Below are 21,539 nucleotides of genomic sequence, written 5' to 3'. Positions count from 1 at the left end.
CGATTGGCCCGGCCGCGGGGCTTGAACTGGCCAATGGCGGGCGGCGCTGCCCTCCCGCCGCTCCCCGGGGGAGAACATGGCGGCCGCTCCCCGGGCCGCCGCTAGGGGGCGCCGGGCAGCCGCACACCGTCCCCGCACGCCCAGCGGCCGCGGCCCGGCGCGGGAGGGGAAGGGCGGCCATGGACCGGTTCTCCTGGACCACCGGGCTGCTGGAGCTGGGAGAGACGCTGGTGGTTCAGCAGCGCGGCGTGCGCCTCAGCGACGGGGAGGAGAAGGTGACAGGAGCTGGAGCCGCCCCGCGCGGGGCCTGGCGACGCGGCCGGGGCGGGGGAGGAGAGTAAAGGACGCGGCCGTGGGCCCCAGACAAGGGGGGGCAGGGCTGTGAGTGCCGGCGGCGTCGGGCGAGGGACGCGACACAAAGGGTGCCAAGGGCTTGGCCTGCAGGCGGAGCATCGATCGGGGGTGTGGGAGGACGTTCTGCGCCAGGGTCTGGCGGGGTTTGTCTCTGTGAGGAGATTAGGGCGGAGTTGCAGGCTTCGAGGGGCTGTGCTGGTCGACAGCAGCTGAACGTGAGCCAGCAGTGTGCCCAGGTGGCCAAGAAGGCCAATGGCATCCTGGCCTGTATCAGTGATGGTGTGGCCAGCAGGAGCGGGGCAGGGATTGTCCCCCTGTACTCAGCACCGGTGAGGGCGCGGCCCGAATCCTGTGTTCAGTTCCGGGCCCCTCAGCTCAGGACAGACATTGAGGTGCTGGAGTGCATCCGGAGACGGGCAGCGGAGCTGGGGGAAGGTCTGGAGCACAAGTCTTAGAGAGAGCAGCTGAGGGCTTGGGATTGTTTGGCCTGGAGAAGAGCAGGCTCTGGGGGGACCTTATTGCTCTCTGCAACTGCCTGACAGGAGGGTGCAGCCAGGTCGGGGTCGGTCTTTTCCTCCAGGCAACAAGTGACAGGAAAAGAGGAAGTAGCCTTAAACTGTGCTAGAGCAAGTTTAGGTTGGCCATTAGGAAGGATTTCTTGACAGAAAGGCTGATTAGGTGTGGGAGCGGAGTGCCCTGGGAGGTGGTGGAGTCACCGTCCCTGGAGGTGTTTAGGAAAGACTGGGCGTGGCACTCAAGGCCGTGGTCTGGCTGACATAGGTTGGACCCGATGATCGCAGAGGGCTTTTCCAATTTAATTGATTTTGTGGTTCTGTGAGAAAGGCCTTAGACAATGTGTGTGACATGGGGTGAGGGTTGCGACCCCACAGGGTCTGTGTAGGCAGTGTCACTGTCATAAAGTTCTGCCCACTGCTCGGGCTGTCACTCCTGTGGTGGGCTGAGCCCTGGCTTTGGCGTGGTTCAGGGCATGACCCACAATTCACCCTTGAGTCGTCTTGGGTGCTGTCACACCCTCTACTCTTTCCTCACCCATCCTGTTTATTGCTGCACTTCACTGCCGGACTGACTCTTGATCTCTCCATTTTTCTACACCAGTTGCATGCCCTCACAAACTCCATGCCCTCACAAAAAGCTGTAAAAACGTGCCTCCAATTTTACAAGGTGGAAGAAATTTGCTAATGCAGATTTTCCAGTACTGTTTGCTGTCTGATAAGTAAAGAGCTTTTCAACAGCAACACAGGTAGAAGCAATACTCCTGTGTGATAGGATGGAAGATTTCAGACTGTGTGCAGCATCTTTTTATTAGGTTGCTTTGCTTTTTATTGCATAACTTCTGCCTTCTTTGTCAGCATATAGTAAATGTTCCAAAACCAATAGCCCTGTTTAAAATACATTTAAGAACTTTTGTATATCTTGCAGAGTATATGGAGGGAGGATCCCTCAGAATTTCCTGGGGGAAAGTTTATACACTTGAAAAAGGAAGTTTGTGTTTATCCACCTAATTCTTTTATATTATTTTTCTCCATTGTTTCCTAAACTTCTAAACTTCATGTATTTTGTTTTCTGGGGGGAAAAAAAAAGGGGAGTGTTCTCAAAATACTGGCTTGTTAAATCTGATTGCTGTGTTGTGGTAAGGTGTAATGTTTCTAAGACCACTATTTATATAACTTACTGGTTCAATTTGTTGTTGGTCTGTTTTATTTTTCCTGCCCAGGTGAAATTCGGTAGTGGAGTTTTACTGCTGAGCACCCACAGACTGATCTGGAGGGATCAGAAGAATCATGTAAGTCCCACTTCTGTCTCCTGTATGTCATTCAATTGTAAATTCTGTAATAAACAACATGTAGCTTGCAATGAAAAGCCTGCAAACAGAGAGGGGATTATTCCTGCCTTTGTGTGTGTTTTGTTGTACAAGTATAGTCCACTTCTTGGCTCTCAGCAGAAAGATTATGTAGTGTTCTTTCACCTAGTCCTGTTTTAATAAAATAATCATGCAGAGATGAGAAGGTATAGGAATGTATCCTATAAATTTTTCATTTCTACTGCACAGAAATAAAGGAGGAAAGATCTTGGTGTCATGCACTAAAAACCATAGATTTTGAACCTGAAGTTGAATATGTCAGACAAATCATAATGTGAAGTTCTCTCCTGTGCTCCTTGTCTAGGAAAGTGTTTTCTTCCCTGTTGATTTCAAGTCCAAGGTGCCCCACCATATATTCTGCTCCCACCATATAGTCCCAGACCATGATTTGATAATAGGATGTGTTTGGTGGCAGTATAGTTTTGCATACATCTTGCCCTCCCAGGTGCCTGTTCCTGCCCTGAACCATCCCTTCAATCAGCCAAAACATTTACTGTACTGCTGTGGACAGCTGGTCACAGGTTAAGTGACACTGCCACAACTACAGTGTGGTAACTGTAGTAAAGCTGCTGAAGGCTTTGTGTCATCAAGCACAGCCTGGGAATGCAGGCTGGAAGTGGGAGACAGAGACCACAAACGCATAAAGCTCTAAGCAGAGACTGTGACAGTGGGCACCACTCCACAGATGCAGTTGAAGGAGAAATCTTCCTCAGACCAGGTTGGATTGTGCTTGTTTTGGACACAGTAATTGAGATTAACCCTGAAAGCCAAAGTTTAGACAGAGCACGTTTAGCTGACAACTTTTCAAAAGCAAATTGTATTTCACTGGGCTTTTGTGCAAGGGCAGCTGAAGCACCTCTCCCACTCAAAGGCTGATCCTTAGCAAATATCACATCCTTGCTTCAAAGCAGGGAGCTGCTAAAAGCATTCTGAAGGTAATGTCACCAAGGATGTTCCTAATTTGGCAGAGCAGTATGATTTTTTTCTTTACGGACTGTTTGCAGGAACAGTAGACCTATTTTTAATACAAATTCTTTCAAAATGTTTAAAGAGCTGTTACCCATGGTGGAGTTACTGTTACACAAGTTAGGGCTGATTGTCCAGACTATGAGCTGTTCTGTATAAATTAACATGGGCCTTTTTTGCACAGTCATCACATTATCACATGAGATAATGTACTTAAACTGTGTGTTAATCACTCTTTGTTTCTTCATCAGCATCTCTGTTTGAGAGCTGAGCATGTACTGCAACAGCCACTGTGTCTAATCTCCTCACTTGGACTTCTTCCATGCTTGGAGTAAGATTGGGCTTTATGGCTTCAGCAAGTCTTAGGACTGAACTTTTCTCCATACTCTCCAACAAAAAGATTACATTTGTATCTTTTCCCCAATTTCTCCTTCTGCTCCCAGGCCATGTGATTTCTTGTACTCTTCCAAGGGCAATGAATTTGTTAAATCAGAAGAGAAAGACCTTGGAGAAGAAGAAAAATAATTTTATTTTAACTAATTTAACTCAGCAAAGATTCTGAAAAGCTCAGGCTTGATTAACGGAAGTGGCAGAAATGTGGCCTGGAGATGGGCAGAAATTACCCAGTTCTGACTGGGAGATGTAATTAACGTTGTTAGTGGGGTAAATAAAACTGATTCATTTTTAAGCTGTCAAGACTGAAACAGGGGAAGCATGGTGCCCTTTTGTTGTCTTGGTGAGTTGCTGTCTAAGCTCAGCTGTGGTTTAACATCAGACTTAGAAACCTTAGCTAACTTACCTAGAATAAATTTGTAGGGAGAGTCCCCTTCTTACTGTGTCACAATGAATAATAATTAGTGGGGCACAGGTTAACATAGCAAACCTTACAGAAACAGACAGCTGGATCCTATAGCTGCTGTTTTTACATGCCATCTGCAGTTGAACAGTGTTTAAAAAGAAAAAGGGAATTCAGTAAAGTTTGTTACATAGCTAGATTTGTACAAAATTTGAAATGATAAGATCATGCATAATGTGAGCATGAGACATTAGAAGACAACATTCAGATAAACACACAGCATATTTAACACATTTCTGGTTTTGTATCCCTTCCTGTAGCTTCTCTCATCAGGAAGGGGTGATTCTAAGTCCTTGTACTTAAAATAAGTTCATAACTTTCTATCTTGGAACTAAAGTAATCTGTTACTTTGACAGTGCACCTGCTATATATAGTTGAACTCTTTTTGTCATTTTCAAAACCTTTTTTAACAGAAGTATCTTATTTCCTATCTTTTAAAGTGTCCAGAACTTTGTGGCTGTTCTACAAACATTTAACTGTTTGTTAGGGCTTTAGAAACTAGAGTAATAGATGAGCCTAGATAGCTTGCATTTAGAGTTTTTAGAAAAGGAAGTACAACTGCAGTTTTTTTCCCAGTAAGAGATTTATTTATTAGTTAGAGTTCCTGCATGTATATTCCCTGCTCTCAAATTTAATGGGTATTTAATTACTCCATACCAAGAGGAACAATTTTGGTAGTAGGGATTGAGAGGGCTCTGTAACAGTGTCTGTTGTAAACTGGTGCTGGGCAGTGGCAGGTGGAAAAGAGAAGTTCAGAGAGGGAATGCAACCTGTGTTTCCTGCATTGTGTGACTGTATCAGTCACCAAGGTGCTGTGTGGGAGATGATGTTCCTCAGAGGATGTTCCCCAAAACAAGAACAGGCACCTTATTAGATGTTTTGAACCATTGCCATAGCAATTCCTGTCTCAAAGGCATGTAGAAAGAGTTTAGCCTGGGGTATGTTAGTTTCCAGCAGATGGATGCAGCCTTGTTTCTTGCTCTGTTTTGTTTAAAGCATAGTCCAATAAGTGTGTGGTGAGATGCATCAACTGCTGGATTAAGTCCTTCACTGTAGGATGGATGGAAAAATTCCTGTTGCATTCAGACAATAATACAGATTTTAGATATTCAGCATATAAAAAGAATGGTGGGTTTGGATATTTTTGTGGCTCTCTAAGTAGTATCAATGCAAAAATGTCAAGAACTTGTGAGTATTGTGCACCTACAGAGGTAAGGTGCAGTAGTGTGGAAATTTTAGTGTTAAAATTTTGACCTTAGTTCTAAAGATCTGTTAAATCTCATAGTCCATTCTATGAATCTAGCTTGAGGTTTTTCAAGTTGACTCATTGACACTTGTTTGTTGACTTTTTTAATTAATTAGAACTCAGTTTAAATTTTAGTTTTCTACATATATTTCACTGTAATACACTGTTGTTACCATCATATTTCACATAGAGTGCTTCAGGCAGCACCTGTAGATATCCATACTGGTTGTGAAATGGGAAAGAGAGCACTTGGGTTTAGAGAGTGAATAGACAGGCTATGGTTTAATTCACCTGTGTTTGTGGTGTTTATTCCAGGAGCGCTGCATTGCTGTGCCTCTGTCTCAGATTGTGTTTATTGAAGAGCAAGCAGCTGGGATAGGGAAGAGGTATGGCCATCTTCATTGTCTTTTTCAGCTGGATCCTTTCACATGCATGTTTTGTGAGGTACCCAATATTAAATATGAATTCGTGGTAGGTTCCTTTTGCAATCTTAAGTTTCCATACTGGCAGTCACAAGGACCATTGAGGTCAAATGTGTAAGAGAGTCATGACTGGTGTGATTTGTTAAGTAACTGTCATGGAATCACTACTGATGATTTTAGAGGTCTTTTCCAACATAAATGATTCTATGATTTTAAGTTTCTAAAGAGAGAAGAAACTTTGGCTGGAGAAATAGATACACAATTAACATCCGCTTGCAGCCTACAGTCTGATTGGTAAGGTAATGTGCTGGAGGTATTCTGAAGAAATCAGTTCATTCACTAATGCTGGAGAAGTTAGTAAAGACCAATGCAAAGATCATCAGTAAAATGAGATGGGAATGGAGGACTTGCAGTCATGTTGTGATAGCAGTCTGTAAATTTCCCTAAAATCATGCCCTCCCAAGGTTTGTTTTGGTAGTAGCTGTCCTTTTAGACTGTTATTTTCATGCATGTTGGCTTTGAGTGTTGGTTTTGGATAAGTTCACACACAGTGTCCACAAGTGACATATAAAAGTGGGATAAGTTATACATAATAGTGAGACCTCTTGTTTTCCTGTGTCAAAGATAGCATATTTTGGGTTTTGACCTGCTATAACTACTGCCAAATTAAATGACAACTTGGCAATCAGTTTTTATCCTAACTGAAAGGTTTTTTGGAAATTATTGCTTGAAATTTTAAAATCTGTTATGTTCATTTCTTAAGGATTGATGTTAGGTACATTTTAAATTTGTAAAATGTTTCTGCTTTAGAGGCTGTTGTAATTTTTATGCAAGGTCTACTTCATCAAAATATTTAAATGTTGATGCATAAATATAAAGCATTATTTGATGATCTTGAACTCTTAGGTGAGATAGTTAATAGAGATTTTGATGAAATCGTTAACTTTGATGCTGAAATAGTTTATATAGATATTACAGAAATATCTTCTTTTTCCTGTACCTTTTCTTTAGTGCCAAAATAGTAGTTCATCTTCACCCTGCTTCTTCAAACAAAGAGCCTGGTCCATTCCAAAGCAGCAAATATTCCTACATCAAGCTTTCTTTCAAGGAACATGGGCAGATTGAGGTAAGTCTTGTACGGGGGATGCTAAGCACAGTCAGGTCTTTGGACATGCTTTTTTCCTCTTGCTGTGTTAGTGATAATTTCCCATGATCTTTCCATGTTTACTTTTGAGGTGGAGCTTTTTCAGTACATCCTTTTGGGAGGCAAACACTATGAGCCTCCCATGTTCTATACTTTTGTTAAATAGTGCAAATAGGGTTCCAGAAATGTCAAGAAGCATTACTAGGCTAGTCCTTATTTTAGGGGGTTTAGTATAATTTTATACTTCATTTTCTAATCTACTAAATTGAACATGGGATTTTCCAAAATGACATCTCTGAAACCTGTTAAATGTTTAACAGAGTAGAAGATGTTTCTTTGTATCTAACCCTCTATTGAACAGGAATCATACAACTTATTCCTAATTATCTCTCTAATTTTATTGCTGAACCCCTTTTGTTGCCTCAGAACTTTTGTTCATTTTACACTGTATAATTGTTTTTAGCCTACACCAAATCTCAAAGGCTTTGAGCATTCTGAGAAAAATGTAATGTATTCTTAAAAGAAAGCTTATCGTAAAAACCAAAGAAATTGCACTCTGTAAAAAAATTTCACAGTGGAAGATCCACGTTTGACAAGACTGAGAACTTTAACTTTGGACTGTGGAAAAAGCTCTACCCGTTCACTGCAGAAAATCAGATTTGCAACTCAAGTTAGTTAGAAATGTCTTAAAAAGGCATGTGCTTGATCAGACTCACTGTCATTTCTTTGTGAGCAGTTTTCAGATTATGATGACAGAGATTTATGCATAGTATAAATGTGTGTTTCTCACAATCATAATCGTATTTATTTTAATGTTGTGTCTGAAAATCAAACTTACTGTGCTTTCTGGTTGCCTGGCACATAAGTTAAACCCCAGCCTTTCTTTATGACTTCAGAATGCGTTCCTGTGAACCTGGACAACGAAAAGGGTGGAATAGATTTTCTTTCTTGATATTGGTCAGTAGGATACACTTAGTGTTAACTATTGTCACCTTCTGGTATTAGCAATAAATAAATCAGTGTAATTGATCTCTGTGGTTGTTTTTATATTGTTGAATTAGCAGATCAGCAACAGTTGGATGCTCAGCTCTCCTTCCTTTAAAAACATGCCTTTGAGTATACCTCAACATTTAACATGGTTTGGGACATGTTGAATATCTGAAGAAATACTTTATAATAGAAGTACTTAGTGACTAGATGGCTCCTCTTCTAATGTGAATGCTTTTGAAGACTGGACATTAAGAATTTCCATATAATGAGTTCTGTACCATGGCTATGTAGGTGTTACCATGTTTTGTCTCCATGCTTTGTGAAGTTTATTTCATCACCAAGATGCTAAAAGTACCCAGAGGTGCTCTGCACGGTTCATGAAACATCTGTTGTCCCTGTTTAATGTTTGCAGTTCTACAGACGGTTATCAGAAGAGATGACACAAAGGAGATGGGAGAGCATGCCCACTGGTCAGGCCATGCAGGTTAACAAGGATTCACGGGTATGTGAAGAGTATGTGCAGAGCTTCTGAGCAGGATCTGCGTGTAATGTCTCGTTGCTACTTCTTGCCACCCCCATACACCACATCCAGCCTGTGTCTCTAGCCAACATCATGGGCATGTGCAGGAATTCAGCTTTAGTTTGCCTGTTTTTTCACTGGCATAAATTAGTTTTACCTTTGCATTTTTCACCTGATAGAACACAGTAGCCTCTCTTTCTTGAGTGTGCTTAGATAATGACCTCCTTTTTTTTTTGTTTGTTTTAGTTAGACACACACACACATAATTGTGCAAGTACAGTATTTATTTGCATATACTTTGTTGCTGGAAAATTTTTTGTCTTAATTGTGATTCCTGGTTTATTTTTTTTTGTGGCTGGAAGTCAAATATATAACATGTGACTTTTGTATAACTCTGAAACTGATATGTTTGATTTAACTTTGTATTTTAAATGGACAGTTGTTAGGGAGAATGTCTTATGTTAGATAACCTTTATCTGCCTTCGTACTTCTAAGTCATAAACTCTGATAAACATGTAGGCATTTTTTCTATATATTAATGTGCTGAATATATGAATATATAGTACTGTATGAGTGAAATAGGATAATTTAAAGATTGTTCAACATGAAATCCTGTACATCCCCTTTAGTAAATGTAGTACCTATAAGCACAGCTGTATTTGGCGTAGTGCATGAAAAATCTAATCAAAATGCCTTACCTTTACTTAAGTCATAGTCACGGATCAGATTATGATGATTTAATATTTTAACTCATTCACTTAACACCTGTGCTAAGCTTTGCAGTCAGAGATGAGAGGCCTGACACTGCTGCCACTTAGGTACCAGCCTTTCTAGAACACATTTGGCATCTGGTAAAAGTTTCACCATCATCCACCCTCTAATACCTCTTAAGAAGGTAAATTAGACTGTACTCAGCATTGTGTTTCTATGTTTCTATTTCTTTAGGCTGGATTTCTTGAAGTAATACACTCAGGCATTTCCACAGCTCTAGTATGGATGTTCACATGGACTTGAGAGGGTAGAATTGAGATGAGCTGGAATACTCAGTCTGGATATTAAGCCATAGTAATAGCTTCAATATATTATCAATATCATTATTTGTCCAGTACAGCAAATTCGTACATGGTTCACGTTTCTTGTTTATTTTTTTTACAGTGGTTTAAAAATTGCTGTCAAGAAATGGGTGGAATATTATATGAATGATGTCTGCTGTTTGGGGGAATATTTCCAGTCCTCTAATTTTCACAGTGAGGCAAACTTAGCATTTCTTATTTTGACTCTTTCCTTGTTTGTTTTTTTTTTGTTGTTGTTTTTTTTTTCTTTTTTTTTCTTTTCAGGCAGGAAGAGTAAGGGCCGTAGGAATTGTAGGTATTGAAAGGAAATTAGAAGAAAAAAGAAAAGAGACTGACAAAAACATTTCCGAGGTAGGTACTTCTGAAGTTTCAAGGTCAACCACCTGCCTGAACTATTTACATTCATTCACACTTTCTTTTAGTGACAGCTGAGACTATTTATTGGTTTTGTTGAGAAGTCTGAAATGATTAAGAGTGTACAGCTTACAGTAATTTATTTTGTCTGACTGGCTTATCAATATATGTAAAGGTACTTCATTTAAACAATTCCTTTCAAGAAGATTGTTCTTTGAAACTAGCAGTGTGTATTTATTGAAAGAATTTAATATCGATTTCAACTGAAATTGGAGTATTAAGTAGAATATGCTGATCCAAGTGTCTGCACCTAACTGTGATAAAGCTAGATTTTCCTCTTATAGTCAGGTTTTTAGATGTTACATATAGGCTTAGAATTACAGTAAAATGATTTGCAGTCCAGGCATCAACAAGATGTTGTATTTTGCAAAATACCTGGGCTAGACGGAGACCATCCTTTTCCGTAGAACCAGCACAACAGTTGAATTCCAGATATCTGTACTGATGGACAGCGGAGGCATTTAATTTCTTCATGTATACCTGAGAGCAATACCCTCAAAAACAGTGTGTCTTGGTAGTAGAGATTGATACAAAAGTACTCATCAGCTACATGCAGCAGATTTGTTCTTGTGGCAAAGCTTTATGGGATTCAGTGTGCCACGAGAAAAAAGCATTCCCTGCTGTAACAGTTATAAAAATTAAAGTGCCTTTGCAGGCCACGTGCTCTTTCAGATACTGGGAGCATTAAACTTTTTTTGGTTTCTGTCTGTGAGGAATGTAATGAATGAAGTTTTGTGTGTAGTTCAAAAGGTATTGTGGTTACATGCGTGTGTATATAGTTCAAAAGGCATTGTCTGCTTATTTTTTCCTTTAGTAGCTTTGTCATAGAGTAAAAGAAATCCATTTAAACATGTTGTATGAGCAGAGGAAAACCATGACTTGTAAAATCCTGCCTTCCTCCAGCTTTAAATGTTATAAATGACTTAATTTAAAAAATGGTGCCCTGGCTTCCAGGAAAAGGCTTCCTGCATCTGCTGTTCAGTGCTGATAAGAATCCAGTTCTTTAGCCTTTTGTTTATCTGAGGAAGTTCCTGTTAGGTGTGTGCACATTCCCCTTTGTTTCCAGGCCTGCCCTGGGTGACTCAGGCAGAGGAGGAGTTAGACCCAGCCTACTGTTTATTTAGCTAAATCAGGGCTTCTTTTGATGAATGTTGTTTTCATGCAGGTATAGAGATCAGAAATAAGCTGGGAAAAGCCCTCTCAGAAAACTTGTTGTTGATATCATGTACAAGTAGAATAGCAGGACTTTGATTTACACTAGAGATTGGGAAATCTATTGTGAATTATTCAATCTGGCAGATTAGGGAGTAAGAAGAAGTATTCCAAAGAGAAACTTTTGTTTTCTTAGTGGTAAATTATTGTTATACAGTGGTATAATAGTGTTATAAAAGTGTTATTCAGTGGTATTTTCTTTCCTGCCTCTGGACCATTTAATTTTGGATAACTAACTCAGGTTAACCAATAGTTAGGAGGCTAAACTTGTCCAGTCAGTGGAGAAACACTGGCACTATCAGGACGTGAAAAGCAAACCCTGTCCCTTTCTAGAGACGTCTCCTTTTGTTCTTTGCATGTTGCATCTCTGACCAATAAGCTTCTACATAAGGCACCTAAATGTAGATGGAAACAAAGGGGTTTTCCTGCAAAAATACTGCTGAAGTGTGTCTTTATAGTGGGGGATTAGTCAGAGTAAGCCAGAAATGACATAAAGGCAGTGATTAGAAGCTGTAGGGAAGATGTCTCTCTGGCCATTTGGCAGTGTAACTGAACCTTCTTTACTTGTGGCTGGAGGGCTTGGGTGCTGCTGTCAGGCAAACTTCAGATGAAAAGGTTCAGGAATTTTTCTCACACCAGTTGTTCAAAAAAGTATGTTTGAAAAGTTCGGCCACCTGGACATGTTGTCATGTATTTGAGAGAAGTGAGAAGGCTGAATGAATGTGTGTTGATGAGGGTGGGAGAAAAGAGAGTTGCTTTTTAATGTAGTTGCATTAATGGAGTTATTAGCTCTCTTTTTTTTTTTTTTCTTACCTGAATTTTTCAATGCTAGTTTATCATTACTAAAAGTTTGGAATTACAGTATACCTTCAGCTGTTTTTAAAGTATGATTTATTTAAGCCTAAAACCCCTTTGTGGGTTGTTGTAGAGTTGTATTTGAGACCACAGCATTTTATTGGTGTACTTAAATGAAGAGGCGTTGCCACACATTTCAGAGGTTTTGTCCCTCAGTCTTCCTTGCTCATTTGAAATGAGTGTTTCTTGCTAACTAAGTAACATCACTGATGAAAGTAAAGTTGTCTTGTCAGGAGGATTACATCTGTAGCTTTACAGCTGTCTTGCAACTGGCCAGAAACAACAGATCTCCTTGAGTGAGGATTAAGTGTTGGAATAAAACCTACCATCCTACCCAGAAAACTTCCCCCACCTTACAGAGAGCATAACAACCTTGGACAGTTTAATCTTTTCTGGGACTCAGTATCTCATTGTCCCTTCCTTTCAAATGGACATGATAAAGCATACTGAAATTCTATTCATATACTGGAAAAGTATGTGATTGTTTGATTCTCTTCTTCATTCTTTGTTTTTTATTTTAATTATAAGATATGCTGTAAAACAGTTGTATCAACAAATAAGGTATGATATCTCATATTGTAACATACTCATCTAAAGGGGTAGCAGCTCTTATGAATAGCTTGGGTAGGTGGACAAAGGCAGCTCCCTGTGTCCATAAAACTGAATGCTGTAATTATACTGATCTGCATTGTGTGCTTTTCATTTCAGGCTTTTGAGGACCTTAGCAAACTAATGGAGAAGGTATGGATGGATGGCATGTGTCACTTGGGCAAATAGCCTTAATGCTTGTTTTCTCAGTTTTAAGAACACTTTTTTCTCTTGAGCTGGAAGTTGACTTATCTGTGTGTGTTTCTTGATAGGCTAAGGAAATGGTGGAATTGTCCAAGTCAATAGCTAACAAGATTAAAGAAAAACAAGGTGACATCACTGAGGATGAGGTAAATTAATGTTGTTTTTAAATTCTACAAAAATGTTCCTATGAAAAGCAAAAAGTTACCTGTTTAATAATGTAATGTTAATAAAACCCCTTGCTGGTTGGTTTTGTTGCGTTTAGTCTCTTATGCTTGGTGTAGAGTTTACTTGCTTACTGTTAATTTTTCTTTTAACCCTTTTTAAAAGCAGTGCTTTTACTGCTTTTTTATAAATTTTTCTGTTTTATTACCTGTGCTGGTCAAAAGCGAATTGCCTAAGTCTTGCCTTCTCTTTGCCTAATAATTAACTTAGTGGTAGAAAACTGAAGGATTTATTAACCAAAACTGTTATAGTAATAAAATCAAAAATTTTTACAAACCAGAGTCACTCATTAGCTGATGCACTTCTAAATTTATTTGTTTGTTTGCCTGTTCAGACCATTAGGTTTAAGTCCTATCTACTGAGTATGGGTATAGCTAACCCAGTTACAAGAGAAACATATGGATCTGGTACAGAGTACCACATGCAGCTGGCAAAGCAACTGGCTGGAATCCTGCAGACACCCTTAGAGGTAAAGCACCACATCTTGCACCAGCATTTTCCATGTGTTGCTGAATTTTGATGTAAGTGTGTTTTGGCTGTAGTACTCTGCCTCTTTTTAAAGCTGATTTAGCAGCACAGCCTCCTATTCAATATTTATGGGAGGAATATATGTTGTCTTTTTGAATAAAAAAGTTTAAATATAAGTACGAATTTTTTCTTTGGACTAAGTGGCATCAACTTCTAATTGGCAAAATGTTGATGAGATTTAGAAAACTGTTCAAGTGGTCTTTCTTCTATTTGAACAGCCCTATATTCATCCGTTGCTGCAGAATATTTCTTTTTTTAAAGAAAGAGTGAAATGGCACCGACAGAAAATATAAGGAATGAGTCTTTTTAAACTGCTTGAAATTTACATATTTTGCAAATATAGGACAGAATTAGTAAGTAGATTACCGGCCCATAGTAATATCTCTTGTTCTAGTGTATCTTACACTATTAAAGATTACAGGTTTCTCACCAAAAAGTTAGATTTCATGTTGCAATTCCTAAGGCTATCCTCCTACGTAAAAGCATATATGCTACAGTATTTTTGTGAAAGGTATGTGCTACCTACTGTGATCAGAATGGAAAATTGAGGTTGTGTGAGAAGTAAAAATGTAAATTGATTGCTAGATTTAATATGTTCAAATTCTTTGTTCCTGTGATTTATTCTCTACTTTAAAATCAAAGTAATTCACTGTCCTTGGGTCTAGTAGTCACTATTTTGCATTTTAAGATGATTAGTGAAAGGTACAACTTACCTCTAGTTTTTCGCATTAGAGCCCATCATTTAGCCCGTCTGTGTCACCTGTTTAATCAGCCACCTGCAAGCAGGGATGCTGTTTTTGCTGGGTTAGTGCTGTTTCCCTCACCAGTCTTGTGCTCATTAACACAGGAGCGAGGGGGGATCATGTCTCTTACAGAAGTTTACTGCCTGGTGAACCGTGCTCGAGGGCTAGAGGTGAGCCACTGCTTGGGGTCAGTATGTTATAACAACACTTCAGGCATAAGGAAATTAAAAAGGGTAAAAATGTTTCCTACCAATTGCTCATTCTACTTGTTTACAACACAGTGTGATCAGCTCTTTTTTAAAATTGGAGGGTTTCTACCTTTCTCCTTTCTCATTCTTCCTTATAATACTTATGTATCCTTTGTAAGTTGTAGTAATGTATGCTGCTTTTTATGCTACCCTGTAAAAGGGAAAATCCATACTTATCTGGTAAGAAAACTTAAAGGTCAGAGACTACTAAAGAATGGTGAATGTTCTGGGAATTTTTAAACAAAATACAGCAATTCTTTCTGTAAACAAGGCAAGAAGGATTATTATAGAACACATAGTAAGGGTACAGAAAGGAGCATAGAAGCCAAGAACATAGACTGCACAATAGAAAGGAAAAAGAATTAACAATAAGTGTAGCCTGGTGTATTTTATAGCTACCAATACTTTGTTTGTTTTGATGTTATACTATACACCTGAAATGCAAGCTGTGAATAAATATGTTTCACTATTTTAATAGTTGCTGTCACCAGAAGATTTAGTAAATGCTTGTAAAATGCTGGAATCACTGAAATTGCCACTAAGGTAAGAGCTTTACAGATTTGTTTATAAAGCATGGCACTCACAGGTCAGACTGTGGTGATTTAATATTTTACTTGAAGTAGATTTTTTTGTGGTTGTTGTGAGTATTTTTAACAAAGTAATTCTTTGCTCAAAGGATGCTGCCGTATGCACCAACATCCACTTTACATTAAAACACTAATTTTCAGCTAGGAAATCATTACGTTTTTCACTTACAATTTTTTCAGACTGGAAAAGGGTTTAACCAAGGCCAAACATATGCCCTGTTCTTTCGTCTTTTCAGATTTTGAATATGCTGTTAAGCTTAAGTTAATCTTAGAGAGCTTGTTTGGGTTTTGGGGGATTTTTTTTTCCCATTTTTAATGTGGTTACATTAAAAAGGTAATGGTGTGGATGTATTAGAGGTATAGATGCATTAGAAACATGACTATAAGTGATGTGCAGAAGGTTTTTAGGTACTTTGTCTCTCTTTTCTGATTTTAGGCTTCGGATATTTGATAGTGGTGTGATGGTGATTGAACTCCAGTCTCATAACGAAGAGGAAATGGTTGCTGCTGCTTTAGAGACAGTAAGTGTATTTCATTTCCTTCAGTGTTCTGACCACGCTAGGGAAATTTAAACACATTAGGTAAAAAAACTTGAGGTATGGGATTTCCTCTTGAGGTTTCAAAATACAAAGCATTCCACTTCATATCTTCTAAGAGAAATATTTAAATAGCACTCCTCATCTTCAAAGTTCTGTGCAGGCAATAATTGTAGTCATTACTTTCTCTTTAAGGAATAAATCACTTTTCTATCTCTTTTCAAACTTCATTAACCTTCAGCTGTCCTCCAAATCTTTTGCACTGTAGGCTGAAATTCATGGCATGTATTGAGCACCTAATTTAACAGAAGTGGACTTCATACACTCTACATGTTATTCTAGAAGGCAGTTGGAAACAGCTCTTAAATGTTGATATAGGTGATTGTTTGGTTTGGGTTTTTTTCACACAACAGTAGATTGTATGTGTTCTGAGTTTGCTGCTGTGAAGAGCTCTCAGTTGGAGAGTAGTGTGTGTAGAATTAAGCCAGCTTCATCAGGGAAAAAGATAGTGTGAATTGCCCAGTATCATAAACCTTTGTGGTCTTGCTGCCTCTGGACACTTTACAGTCCTGTTATCCCATTATTTGTTACATTTTTCCGTGTCTTTCTGAGTGGTATGTAATTTTTTGATTTTCATAAATTTGGGAAAAGGCTGATCCAGTGTATCCAAAGTTAAATGTCAAAGTCAAAGAAGGGGCAGTGTAGAAAAAGTAGATCTAGCACAGGCATCTCCTCACTTGACACAAGGTAGACTGCTCAGTGCATTTTGCATGATTGTCACCATATAGCTTTTGCTCATCAGAAAGATTTTTAGAGAAATGTTTACAGTCATTTCAAAGATTCCATTCTACATCCACAACACTAAAATGCTTAAGTCTTTCAGTATATGTTAATATTCTCAGTTTATTTTCTTAAATTTATAGAAAAATACCAAGACCATTTTAGGGCTTTTTTCTGATTATTTTTATTTTATTTTTGGTTTTTCATGATCTTTATGTCTTTAGAAAGAGTGCTTATGTCTTTGAAAAGAAAGGTAAAACCTTTCTTGATGATAAAGGAGGTCAACGGCAAAAAGTAGCAGATGGTGGATTTATTACCAAGGTGCATTTTTTCCTGTTGTTTTCATAATATGAGACTTTGGCTCCATAGAAGAATGGAAGGGAGAGGCTTCAACTGAGGAAGACTAGCTTGTGTGGGAAAGGGAAGATGACATCAGACTTGTGGCCAACAGCACCCCATGCTTTAATGTTACTGCACATTATACATGAAGTTTTGAGGAGTGAAAGGAAGCCATAGGGTTTCAGGCAGGAGAGAGATATGGTTTTAAATGGCTGGGGAACACAGGAAATGACATGGACATCAAAGGAACCCAGAGTCACCCTTGATGAGCGTAGTGGTTTGGGAGGGAAAAATAATTAATCATATTGTAGAGCTGACATCCATTAGTCAGATTTGATCTCTTAGCTTCCGAAAATCTCATGTTAGGACTAATTTAATCTGAGTTTCTGTGAAAGGACTACTGCTGAGAATGATGCAGAATAGACCCCTCCCCACCTAGTTATGTGGGAAGCAGGAAATGGCAACTACCTCCGGATTTACAACTTTGTTTGAATCTAAAGCAATGGAGAAATGGAAGAATTATTAATTTTTAGGGAATAAAACATGTTTGTCTGGGAAATTCAGTGCAATAATAAGTCTAGACTTCATATATAGTATTTATCTAGTCTTTTAAACATCCACATGTCCAACATGTGTGAGAAGGTTTTATTTTATTAAGTAGCATGGTTGACACAAAAGCGCCAAAGTTTTGAGTCCCAAGAGTAAATCTGTCTTTTGACATTCACAGCTGAATGTGATGGTGGCTTTTAGTTAGTCCTCTAGTATGCCATAATGCCATGTGAAGTACTAAGGCTTGGGGAATTTACTGTAGGCAGTGGGTGTATTTTAAATGCCATAAAACTCAAATTCTTCTCTTCCACCTGAGATGACTTATATTTCTACGTTGATGCGCTGCCCTGAACAGGTGTTTTATTTCCTCATTTAGGCTTCAGTGTTTGCAGAATCACTTAGAATAGTTCTGCTGTGTAAATACTGATGGAGAGTGTATTCTGCTGTCCAAGCTATTCTAAGTTTTCAGTTCATTTGGTCCCAAGGCATCTTTAAAAAAATCCAAAGGAAAGGGTACCATATGTTTTTGTCACAGATTTAACTCTTTTCTCTCCTCCTTTTTTATACATGGCAAATTTCCCAGGACACAGAAGAGACTTTTTTTTAAGGGGAAATACTCATAATTAGTTGAACTTTTGAAAGAACCAAATAGACAAATTTTCTTCTCAAGGGATTTGCTACCAGTTTATTGCTTTTCAAGGCTAGACCTGGTTCAGTAGCTGAGAGAACTTCCTTGATCTTTTAATATTATAGTTTGTTTATTTTTGTATTTGGTTTCTGATAGGTATCTGAAAAGGGTTCTCTCACAGCTGATGAGTTTGCTAAGCTAGTGGGGATGTCTGTTCTCTTAGCCAAAGAAAGGTAAGTAATAATTACCTTTGTAATTACTGTGTTTAATACTTTAGTTATCATGTTGTTCGCAAGTAATACAGGATATCTTCTTTTGCTTTCTCTAGGCTGCTTCTTGCTGAAAAGATGGGCCATCTTTGCAGAGATGATTCAGTGGAAGGATTAAGATTCTACCCAAATTTATTTCTGACACAAAGCTAATACCATTTGTGTCCAATTTGTTATGTAATAGTTGAAAAAAAAAGCAGAGGGCAGAATCCTTCTAAGAACTGACTTTAAAATTTTTATTTTGTTAGTCAACTGCAACAGACATGAACATTGCAATGCTTTTACAGTTCTCAGGTATTTCAAGTGCTGAATCCTCTTACATGGAACTGAAAGGAGATAGAAATCACAAAGCATGTCTATTGTGTAAAGACAACTCACTCATTTTTCAAGTTTTATTTGATGTGCTGTGCAGTTCTTCATTGCAAGGGAAGATTGCACTCCAGGAGAAGTGGAGAGAGTATTGCTGTAGAGTGCCGTGAGGGTCAGCACCCAGGACCAGGTTACTGCAAACTCCAATTCGTTTGTTTATGTCTGGAGCAACAAAGCAGACAGATGTATCCACAGTGATAAGCAACGGGACTTTGGTGTGTACTGGGGTATAAGGAACAAACTAGTGTAGAACAACCCCTCCTCCTAGAAGTGATGAACAGTTTTCTAAGGGAGGATCTTGGGGTTCTGGAATTGGAGACAGAAAGAACCTGCTGCAGGAGAGATTATTTTATGTCATGCGAATCTAGAAATTACCGTGTTTATTTTGTCATATCTTACGATAGAAGCATTGTTATCACAGACTTCCTCCCTTCTCTTTCCTTGCCATCTTCCTTCCTGTCCATTTATGTTGCACTTTGAGTGCCCTTTCTCTGTTCTCTCTGTAGCAGAGTGGAGCAGCCTCCTGTCACTTTACCAGATTCTGTGCTTTAATGTGCTCATATTTTATCTTGTACTTCTAACAAAAGATCGTTTGTTTGTTTGTTTCATCAGCCTGTTACCTGTTTTGGGGAAACAATTCATTTGCTTACCTCTCATATGTGAAAATTAATATGCATTCTATATTGAAGGGAGAAGAGGACTATCACCCTGTGTTTAATAACCACAAGGTATCGTTTGGTATTCCTCACCCTGTGTTCACACTGAATGCAATATAATAGCCTCGGTTTTCATAACTCCAGTGGAGTTGCTACACTACTTGAAGATCTGTCATGATAATAACAGTTAAGTGGATGTTTATGATCCACATTACCTGAACTTTTGGCATTTTGAAGTGACTATTTTTAATAAATAAAGTTAATTCAAGGTATGGGCAAGGGCAGCATACAGGTAACTGCATTGTGGTTGTGATGGCCAGATCAACTTTACAAGAAAGGACAGAAAGGCTTTTAATGTGAGCCTTGAAGGTATTTTCAGAGCTATTTCAGTGTTACCATAGCATGAGTTAAGACATGAATTAAGAGCCTGCCAATAGTTCAGTGCAGAGATTCCTACAGTGATCATGCCTGTGGCTTGTAGGATGTCCTTTATATCCAGGGAATTGTGTCCTCTTGTCGCAAGCAAACTTTCATGCAGTGCTTTCTTTAAAGCAGTTTTTGTCTGCTCCATGAGGGTGCTAAAACTTAAGTCTTTGACACAGCTGAAGGAACCAGTTCCACACTATTACTACTGTGTTAATCACCTGGTGTCATCTCTTCAGGAGCCTTACAGCTTTCTGCTTTCCTTCATCCTCCCCACAACCCACAGGAGAGTACACCAAGCACCACACATCTAAGGAGGGACTGAAAAGTGAGAAATTTGGAAGCAAAAAGCTGTTTTGTGACAACTGTCTCTATTGCCCAATAAAAACCTGTCGTGGAAGGCCCATGGTTCATGGGCCTGAACCTCTCCCCACAAGGGGGCACGTTGTGTGAAGGAAGAACAAAAAGAGAGGAAATGCCAAGTGTAAACTGCCAGCCTCTGTTCCTCCAACCCTGAGTGTTTCATTATCTTAATTAAGCAATAATAATAGAGCCTATTTAGAATAATGGTACTTTCTCAAGCTTTTCTTTCCCAAGATTTTTCCTTGACTTTGTTCTTCTTCCAGGCAAGAAGTCTATAGGGTAAATTGTATTGCTGGTTTAGAATTTAAACAGACACATGAGAAAATGGCTACTAGAAAGTAAGAAAAATTAAAACATTTTCTTAAATACATTGTTCTGTTGGTTTTTTTCCTTCTAAATGTTTTAAATGCTTTATCTTCTTTACACATTAAAATCTTGTGGTTCCATGGGGCAGGTTTTTAAAGCACATCATATTTTTGCTGTCTCACTTTGTACCTAAAAGGGTATGATACAGTTTTGATTTAAAGGGCAGAATTAAATGTAATTAGAAGGCCTTGCTTCTGTTGCTGAGTAGCCTGTGACCCATCCCAGCCAGAACAGTCAAACTCTAGGTGTCTACACAAGCAGTGCTTTCATGAGTTCATACTACTGTAATACAGAAGGTGCATATATGAACCTTTCCTGTTTTGATTATTCCTAGGATATTTGTATCACGATATATGACCAACCTCATTTTGCCAGGGCTGCCTACACAAATAGTGCTTGTCTTTTTATGGAGCAGTCTTAAATGATGATTATGTTTTTCATTTGAAAACGTGGGCCTTTTTATACCTCAGACAGGAAAACACTCCTCAGGAATCTGTACATCTTTTCCGTTTCTCATTTGCCTTTGTTTTCAGGAAAATTATGTTCAACCTATGGAAACATGGATCTAACCTGGACCATATTTCTGAAGTGCAAATTTTTTTTTCTTCTGAAAAGTATATGTGAACATGCATTTGGAAATCCTCAGAAATGTGTCTTTCATAATCATTAGTGGGTGCATATTGATTAGCTAAACTCTTTGATGCTCAGTTCTTCTAACAGGACTTTTATAGTTTGTCCAAAGAGCCTACTGTGCTTCTAAAATTTGTGAAGTATTGTCCCTGAATTCATGAGTACAGTGGTGGAAGACAGTAGGAGCCTGTTGCCAACAGTAGAGGTTCCTGCTTCCTGAAGTCTGGGAGGCACTCATTTGCAACTGGACAGTTCTTTAAAAATATATACTGAAAAGGGCAGTTCAAAATTATTTGTGGAGTTGATAAGAAAATACTGTTTTCTCTGGGAGGAACTCCCTCACCAATGTATTTTCTGTTGAGTTCAATTGATAAATCTGACAATTATGTTCCTTCTCCTATTCTAGCAGTTCCCATTTCATCCTAACTCTCAGCCCTTCAGGCATTCATGTGAAATGCAAGACCCTATAGTTCCAAGTCACCTGCTGGGGGGACTTCAACTATCATTCTGTTCTCCGAAGAATGAGCTACAAGTATTCATGCTGAGAGAATATTCTAGACATGTCTCTTGGCAACAT

The 21,539-nt window shown here is 38.9% G+C and overlaps 1 protein-coding gene across 1 annotated transcript; it reads left to right on the top strand.

The window, feature by feature from the left end:
• Nucleotides 1-137: 137 nt before the first annotated feature.
• On the top strand, nt 138-20,336 carry VPS36 (vacuolar protein sorting 36 homolog). The gene is made up of 14 exons (XM_066176098.1): nt 138-275; nt 2,090-2,158; nt 5,620-5,690; nt 6,738-6,852; nt 8,273-8,362; nt 9,718-9,804; nt 12,643-12,675; nt 12,795-12,872; nt 13,283-13,417; nt 14,324-14,389; nt 14,946-15,010; nt 15,491-15,575; nt 18,043-18,119; nt 18,215-20,336. Exons 1-14 carry the CDS (start codon nt 180-182, stop codon nt 18,306-18,308), a joined length of 1,161 nt encoding a protein of 386 aa, XP_066032195.1. The 5' UTR covers nt 138-179; the 3' UTR covers nt 18,309-20,336.
• Nucleotides 20,337-21,539: the final 1,203 nt, after the last annotated feature.

Source organism: Chamaea fasciata, unplaced genomic scaffold (assembly GCF_029207755.1).
Source record: "Chamaea fasciata isolate MVZ Bird 193981 ecotype frontalis unplaced genomic scaffold, bChaFas1.0.hap1 SCAF_2, whole genome shotgun sequence".
NCBI lineage: Eukaryota > Metazoa > Chordata > Aves > Passeriformes > Sylviidae > Chamaea > Chamaea fasciata.
This window is presented reverse-complemented; position numbering and strand designations above follow the sequence as displayed.

Excerpts from the sequence above, each read along its gene's own strand:
- VPS36 (XM_066176098.1), top strand. The coding sequence starts at position 180 with ATGGACCGGTTCTCCTGGACCACCGGGCTGCTGGAGCTGGGAGAGACG. Across the intron at positions 5,691-6,737 it reads GCAGCTGGGATAGGGAAGAG|TGCCAAAATAGTAGTTCATC; the intron begins GTATGGCCATCT and ends CCTTTTCTTTAG. Across the intron at positions 13,418-14,323 it reads TCCTGCAGACACCCTTAGAG|GAGCGAGGGGGGATCATGTC; the intron begins GTAAAGCACCAC and ends TCATTAACACAG.